This window comes from Marmota marmota, unplaced genomic scaffold (genome assembly GCF_001458135.2).
Source record: "Marmota marmota marmota unplaced genomic scaffold, marMar, whole genome shotgun sequence".
In the NCBI taxonomy this organism is placed as follows: domain Eukaryota; kingdom Metazoa; phylum Chordata; class Mammalia; order Rodentia; family Sciuridae; genus Marmota; species Marmota marmota.
Genome location: NW_026000016.1, coordinates 319,065 through 327,213, shown reverse-complemented (window position 1 = coordinate 327,213; position 8,149 = coordinate 319,065). Strand labels below are relative to the sequence as shown.

The window sequence follows — 8,149 nt, the reverse complement described above, 5'->3', positions numbered from 1 at the left end:
TTTTTTTTTTTTTTTTTTTTTTTTTTTTTTTTTTGCTGTGTCTTTGCCTGGTTTTGGATCAGGGTGGTATTGGCCTCATAGAATGAGTTTAGAAGTACTCCTTCTTTTCACTTTATAAGTTTTCAAACCCTTTTAAAAGCACAGAAAGCCTGGTGCTCTAGTGCCTGCAACTATATTCACAGCAACTTCGGAAGCTGAGGCAGGAAAATTGCAAGTTTGAGGCTAGCCTCAGCAACTTAGTGCAACCCTGTCTCAAAATAAAAAATAAAAAGGGCTGGCCACGTGGCTCAGTGATAAAGTATCCCTGTGTACAATCCGCAGTACCAATAAATAAATATATAAATAAATAAGAAATAAAACCACCATAAATTTATCTCATATGATCTGAATACTTATAGATGACACATGTTGTTATGTAGTGAGCTTTATGTTTTTGTTTTTACCTTTAAAAAAATAGCAGAAAGCTTTCTACGTAAATAAAGAAGCATGCTTTGGGTTTGAGTAACTGTCTTTCCTCAATCACTCTTTCCTTTTTCTCTCTCTTTCTCTCAACACTGTAGAGATCCTACTGAGAAAAGATTTGGTAAGTAGAAACATAGCTGGGCAAATAGCAGACAGATAGCCATCTCTGAGACTCTTAGCAACTGAGACTTGTTCATTTCAGAATCATATAAAATGAGGCATTATGTAAGGGTAAAGGAAGCTCCACCGATCTGTATGTTTCAATTTACAAACATGTTTAGCAAAGAACTTGGGATCCATGTGCTTTCCACAAATTAAATATTTCAATCAGAGAGCCCCACCCAATGGCATTTGGTGGGAGACAATTCTTCATGGGGCTTCTTGTGTTCAGCACAGTTCAGCCTGGGAGCAAAGAACAGAATGACTTTGACTTTGAGATATTTGATGCATTCCATAGTGGAAATAAGCTCTCTTCTACTTCTCACTTTCTAGAGGAAAAATGTGTAGAAATGCCAGCAATCTTGAACAACTGGAGCCTCCTATTGTCAGGTTGCCTCCCCTAGATGTGACCCACGACAGGTACAAGTAAATCTGTCCTCTTTATGTTGCCCTGTGGGAACTAGGAAATCCGAGGAAGGTACTTCTCTTCCTGTTGCTTTTTATCATCTTAAATCAGGAGTCTGGTGTCTTCTGCTAGTTGTATATGATATAGTGGCAAGCTAACTTGTTACTTGGCAAGAAGAATAAAAATCTCAGACCCTTCACAGAGTCTGAATTAATATGCCACCCAAACTATAAACTCAAATTCCTGTGAGAATCAGGCAGGGTAGATGGTTTGACAGAAGTATGTCAGGGGTCAGATAATAATGGCAACTGAAAATCAGCCTTAATGTTTTGGGGGTAATAGGGATTGCTGAGAACTGCAGCAACCAAGAAGCAACATCTTTCTTTGAAGAAGCCTTCTTTTAAAATGTTGGCAACCCATTTGACTTGAGAACACATTTCTGTTAAACTAAACTCCAGTGAGTTCTGTCTAAGCCTTAGGTCACCATTTAGTTTTTTCTTTTCTACGTGGTAGGATACTAGAGGGCAGGCATGAACTTTTTTCTTCTCAAAAAGTGTAGAATTTAGTTGTGTAGAATGTAGTTGGCACAATGCCTAACTAGACACTCATTTTTTTCTTTTCTGAATCAAAACTTCTTAGCAAGCCAGATGTTAAAAAGCCAGACATTAGCTAAGAAGGAATACAATATGATGCCAAAAGATTGACAAAACTTTTGTCATGATTCTCCTAAAATAAGAACTCAGATAAGGTAGACATCATATTTTTTTTTTCTTTTAAACAATCTTCATACAGTGCTTGGTCTACTTATCTGTCTTAGAATGTTACTAGCACAATTGTATTTTTATTGTCTGTCTCCATGTCTAGCTCCTTGCCCTGTTTAAATCCAGCTTAAGTTGTTTTTCATATCTGATATTATAATTTAAAAGCTCCAATTATTCTGTACTGTTTTATGTAAACAATATGAACAGAGTGGAATTAGAAACATAAAATTTGTCAGACCAAATCTGAGTTTTCTTTCATAGAGAATGATTTCAGGTTATATAAACAATTCTGAAGATGACTGAAAATCCTTTTATGTTGAGTTCAGCAAATCTTTTCCTAAGTATTATTCTGGAAAGTTTGAGATTCCGAGCTGACTTTAAGGAATCCTCAAGAATTGTAGGTTATATAATAAAATATTGGATGGTTGTCTGAATGAGTTTATAGGAGTTAACTACATCAGCTTTCAGTCAGGTATAAAATCAGGTTAAAAGAGAGGTATGATAATTCCTTTCATTTTTTCCCCTGCATTCTTAATTGGAAAACAAAAAAAAAATAAGTGGATACCATTAAGAAGTAAAAGGAAAATTATAAATATTCTCTGGAGAATTATTAGTATATAGTAAGGGAAGATTTTTCCTAGCTGAATTGAAAAATAGATGGAGATGCTTAATGTTAGCATATGCCAGTTGTAAATTATTATGCACACAATTAGCACTTGAGAAAAATGTAGAAGTAATAGTTGAGATGTTGATGATTTATGGCAATAAATATAGAATAAATTCTTTTTATTTGTTTATTGACATAATTTATAATATGATGCCAAAAAATTATATGATATAGTGGCAAGCTAACTTGATTCTTGATTCCCTTGTGTAGATATACCAAAGCAGTAAATTTCCTCTGGGTTTAGCTGAGCAGTTGTACAAATTTCAAGTGTGCATGATTGTATAACCAACCAAAATAACCAAGACAGAGTATGTTTGCATCTGTCTTAATGAACTTTTCATCACCGTGACAAAATGCATGAGATAAACTACTTAAAGGAGGAAATGTTTATTTGGTTCACAGTTTCAGGGGTTGCAGTCCTTGGTCACTTGGCCTAGTTTGCTTGCTTTGAGCCCTGTGGTACCACAGTACATCATAATGGTGCAAGTTCATGGCCAAGGAAGACTATTTACCTTACGGTGGCCAGAGAGAGAGAGAGAGGAGAAAGAAAGACACACACATACACACACACACACACACACACACACACACACACACACACTGGAGTCCTGATGTCCTCTCCAAAGGCACAGTGGCCTAACTTCCTTCCATTAGCCTTCACCTTCTAAAGGTTCTACCATCTCCTAGTAGTGCCACAGACTGGTAACTAAGCCTTTAAAATAAGGGTCTTTGGAGGATCTTTAAGATCAAATCATCACAACATTCTACCCTCATATCTCCCACTTATTTATGCAGTCCATCTGCCCAAACCCCTTTGCCCTCAGCTGCTGTAACATAAGAGTGATTTCTCCCCCTATAGTTCTAACTCTTCTAGAATGTCAGATAAATGAATCGATAAAAGTAGGTAGCCTTTTGAGTCTGGCATCTTTCACTTAGTACAGTGCTTTTGAGATCCACACCTGTTGTTGCATGTATCTTCAGTTGTACCTCCTTCTTGCTGAGTGGTATTCCCTTGTGTAGATATACCACAATTTGTTTATTCACACAGTTGAGAAGTATATAGGTGGTTTTCAGTGTTTGGAGATTATAAATACATCTTATGTAAAAACAGTGAATTGTTTTTTGTTTAAATATATGTCTCCATTTCTCTTGGTCAAACAAATACCTACATGCAAGATGGTCAGGTCTCGTGGAAGTAGTTGTTTAAATTTTAAGAAACTACCCAGATCAGTTTCCAAAGTACCTATAGCATTTTGGATTCCCATCACAACACACTGGAGCTGCAGCTGCTTTATATAGACTATGTGATTTTTATAAATTTTAAACAATAATTTCTTTTCAATCCTTTTGAAGATAAATTATATTAATGGGATTTAATATCATTTTTGAAATACGTTTGCTAAATGGAAATGGGGTGGCAGAATGAATTATTTCTATTTTTTCTTATGAGTTAAAAGAACCTAAAACGAATGTATGTGTGCATATGTTTGATGACAATACTTTCCATGTCATTTAAAATTTAGGGTCAATAATTCAGTTTCCTAAATATATAGGGTGATCACTTCAGAAAAGTCCCTAGAGCCTAATTAATGTTTGAGGCTAAATATCCCCATGTAGTTGACAAGGCCAATCCATCTTTATTTGAAGCATTCAGCAGCTCATGAAAAGAACAATTTAGAAGAGTTAGTCGACTTCAAAAAATGTCCAAACCAGTGATAGTTCTGATGTAGGTAGAATTGGTCTCTACAGATAAGGCAGGCCACTTAGACTAAAGTGGTGTTTCAATTGCCCTTTAAGTCATTCAGTAATATACTAATGGTACTTAGGCACAATTTAGCTTCCCTAATTTCTAGAGTGGCAATAATATCTTGCATTCAATGTTTAATGTTTGTGTTTTATGATGCTTCCTTTCTTTCTGGGACCAACACCAGAGATGAAAGTGAATTTTACAGAATAGAGACACTTGGACTTATTCTCTTTAGTGAGCATTTTCTTAAGACTAGATCCTTAGCATAATTTACAAAGCCTTTGATAAGCTTGAATTAAAATAGGGCAAAATTAGAGTTAAACCTCAAGGTTTTAAAATTTGTTCTTGAGATATGATCTGTTACCAAGAGGCTTTTTTATTGTAATGAGTTTCCCAGTTAATATTCAAAAGAGACAGAGACCGCAAATTAGACATACAATTTGACATTTTTAGCATCTGAACTTGAACCTATTGTCCATTAACTCTCAAGAATCCTAACACTTAGGGGATTAGCATATTGAAGGTGTTTTGGTAAAAACTATGATTAACTTGTATGTCAGAGTGAGACCCACTCTCTTCTCTCTGGGATTGCTTCTGTGTTTTCCCACTGGAAATGAATGTTGATAGAAGCAACAACAAGCTTCTCATACAATGTGAAGAAAACTAATACAGAAATAAGCTTATGTAAACACAATCTCCTCAGAGGTGCTATTTACCTGGGTGTGGCCTGCTCTGGGTTACAGATTTTTTTTTTTGCTTTAATTTTCATAAATGGCCAATTCTTCAATTTGTTGACAATAGAAGGAGAACATTTGAGCCCACACATTGAAATGGATATCTATCACTAAATTTAGCTTACATATGTATAACAATGACCTTTTCCATTGAATTTGGGATGTTGTCAGTTTTTTTTATCCCTTCTCATTAATAAATTAGTAAGAGTCATGAAGAAGTGTAGCCAAGTCATTCTGTTTATTCTTATTTATACAAATGTGTCCTTTTTATTGGAATTTCTTCTGAGCTGTTTGTTAACATGTTCTGTGTTGTATTGCAGATGGATATCTGCATATTGATCCAAATAATTTATTATTAGTAATTAATTTTTCTTGTGCCTTGTCCTCTTTGCCAATCATTTACAGATTCTTTTTTTGTATAAAACAAAAAAAAAATATAATATGTTCTGCCAAAATCTGATGGCTGATTTCTGTTTATTGAGAATAATTGTGTGATTTGGTACTGGGGCTTTCTTCCTGCTTTTATTTATTTTTCTGTCTGCCTATATTATTTCTTTCAATCATGATAGTGGTGAAAAGAAAAATGCATTTTATATTTGGAGTGATTCCTTGTAAGGCAGCGGGAACATTCTTGAATAAATAACACCATTAAATGTTCCTCAGGCAATATCAGGTTAACTGTATTTTCCCACTAGTTAGGTGCTTAATCATTTCTCAAGTTGATTAATAGACTTCATGACAAATCAGAGGAGAAAACCCTGGTAGTCCTCAAGAAAGCCTGGAATGATGAGGCAAGGTGGCAAGAGGTTTAAGGTCAATAATTTGACCTTTTATAATTCTCCTTCGACTAGAACATTGTTAGGTAATTCAGGTGATAACTTTTGGTGGATAATAGAATTTGTAAAAATGAAATAATTTCAGCTCCCCACTTATAGCACTGGTGAAGAAAAATAAAATGGAAATTTATGTTCATATAATAGTGGAAAAAAGAACGTGTTAAAAGTTTGAGTTTGCTAGAAGTTCTTTATCATTAAATTATGGCGAGATTCCTAGTAAGTATGCAACACATTAGCATAAGTATTAAAATAATTCATCATGATTAATACTGTTATAGTAAATCTCAGCCTTAATCACAATATGCCATATACTATAGTGGTTTGTCCATATTTCATATTTTACTGTAGCTTTGTGGAACAGCAGCTCCAGTAACAGCACAAATGTCATCCAAGTTCACTGTGATTAATGTGGCTCCAAAGGAGATCTAATAAGGATTACCCAATTTCATAAAGTGTTACGGAATAAGGTCAATGTGAGAAAAATTTTAAATCCCTTGAAAATGTATATTCTGGCATGTAATTCTGGGAGCCATTGGGTTTCTAGTATGATGAGGAAGTTGACTCTTGGAAATAGATAAACTACTGATAGGAAAAAAGCAAAAGAGGGAACAGGGAACAATAAATTGCCTTTCAATACTTAAAGGCTCGGAAGAAAACAAGGGAAATCCAGAACTAAGGTTGAAAGTGATAGGAAAGTAGCAATAATCTGAAATGGTGAAATGTCAGAAAACTGAAATTCATCAGAATTGCAATGTGCTCCATGGGTCTAAAGAGCCCTCAAATAATATTTCCAGTTACTGGAGGAAGCCAAGGAGAGGCAAGATGACCACTTTGGAAACAATTGTGAAGTCTTTTTTTTTAAAGGGTTGGAAGAGGCTTATCTTTGGGTAAATTCTGAGTTCCTTTTCAGGTATGAACTTCCACAATATAATGTCCTTTACAACATCAATAACTTTTTACATTTTTCTTAGATTTTGGTGGAGGCTTCTGTGGGCGATGGCTTCACTGGAGATATTGCAATTGATGATGTGTCATTCATGGACTGTACCCTCTACCCAGGTAAGAGAGAACATTTCTATATATGAATGTTTCTAAACATGTTTATTTGGAGAAACTTCCAAGAAAATCAATATTTCATTTTTTTAAAAATATCCTAAAATGCCCTCACTTCTGTTGTTTCTCAAATAATTAACCCTGGAAAGATGGTTGTAAATCTTTGCTAGCAATTCTTGTAAAATCTGCAAACATGTAAAATTATTTGAGTCAGTTATGTCTTCGGCCTCTCACCTGCAAAATGCTAGGAAGAAATGTCAGAAGTTACAATGTAATTTCCTTATCTTCAAGGAGTTCATATAAGCAAACTGATTGCCTTATGATTACATCGTGTTTGAGAATTTATATTTTACTCCTGAGCTACACTTCAAATATTCTAAGTGTTGTCAACATTTCATCTTCCCCATTTTATAGATTTCTATCTATTAAAAACACAATATGTGTTTCCCAGATTTATACCTCTATCCCAAACTTTCCTCTGAACTCCATATTTATATACTACTCAACATCTCAGTCTGGATGTCTAATAAGTATCTCAAAAATAACTAGGGAAAAAAACTTAAAACAAACACAGCCCAAGCTTGAAATCACATCATTGGGGGAAACTCATTCTGGATAGTGCACAGGGATCCAGTTAAGACTGGAAGTCATATTCTTGGAGAGTGGCCCTGGAACTCATGTGGTAGGCCCTTAAATTGCCTTAGAGGGGACACAGTCTCCTCCCTGGAGTGAACAGAGGCTGGCACTCAACAGCACTTTTAATTGCTGACAACTAAACCTCCAATCCTGTTCCCTCACCTAAGCATCACTGGGCAGGAGAGGACAGTCCCTACCCAGGCACAGCCAAGGGGTCCATTTCAGTCCTCATGGTGCTCCTCTGGTCCTTCCCTCCACCTTAGTGTTATGGCAGGATTGATGGCCTTCACCCCTCTGTGTCATGCTTTATGTAGAACTCACAGAAAACCAATTCCTCAGAAGGCCAGCAAGCAGGGAAAATTGACCAAGTTTACCCTCACCACTCAATGTCTGAAAGGAAATACCTGATGAACCAGTTCTCTCTATTCTTCCACTCCCTCATATTTTCCTATCTTGGAAAATGAGTTCATTTCTAGTTGCCTATTCCACATTAACTAACCTGGGAAACCATTAGCCTCTGATTTCTCCAGAACCCATTATAGCTCCTCACGTTCACTAATTACTCCTTGGTTTAAGCCAGCCTCATTTACCATGGATTATTGCAGTTGCTTTTTGAATGATCTCTCTGCTTCAATCCTTGAACCAGATACTCCATTTTAAACACAGAAAGCTGAATGGGCTTTTTAAA

The 8,149-nt window shown here is 35.6% G+C and overlaps 1 protein-coding gene across 1 annotated transcript in view; it reads left to right on the top strand.

Annotated features, from left to right (window-relative positions):
* Nucleotides 1-8,149, top strand: part of Malrd1 (MAM and LDL receptor class A domain containing 1) — a 503,883-nt gene that overhangs the window by 176,910 nt on the left and 318,824 nt on the right. Inside the window, exon 19 of the mRNA XM_015483277.2 lies at nucleotides 6,744-6,831. Within this exon, the coding sequence (XP_015338763.2) occupies nucleotides 6,744-6,831 (88 nt within the window). The remainder of the gene's footprint in view (nucleotides 1-6,743; nucleotides 6,832-8,149) is intronic.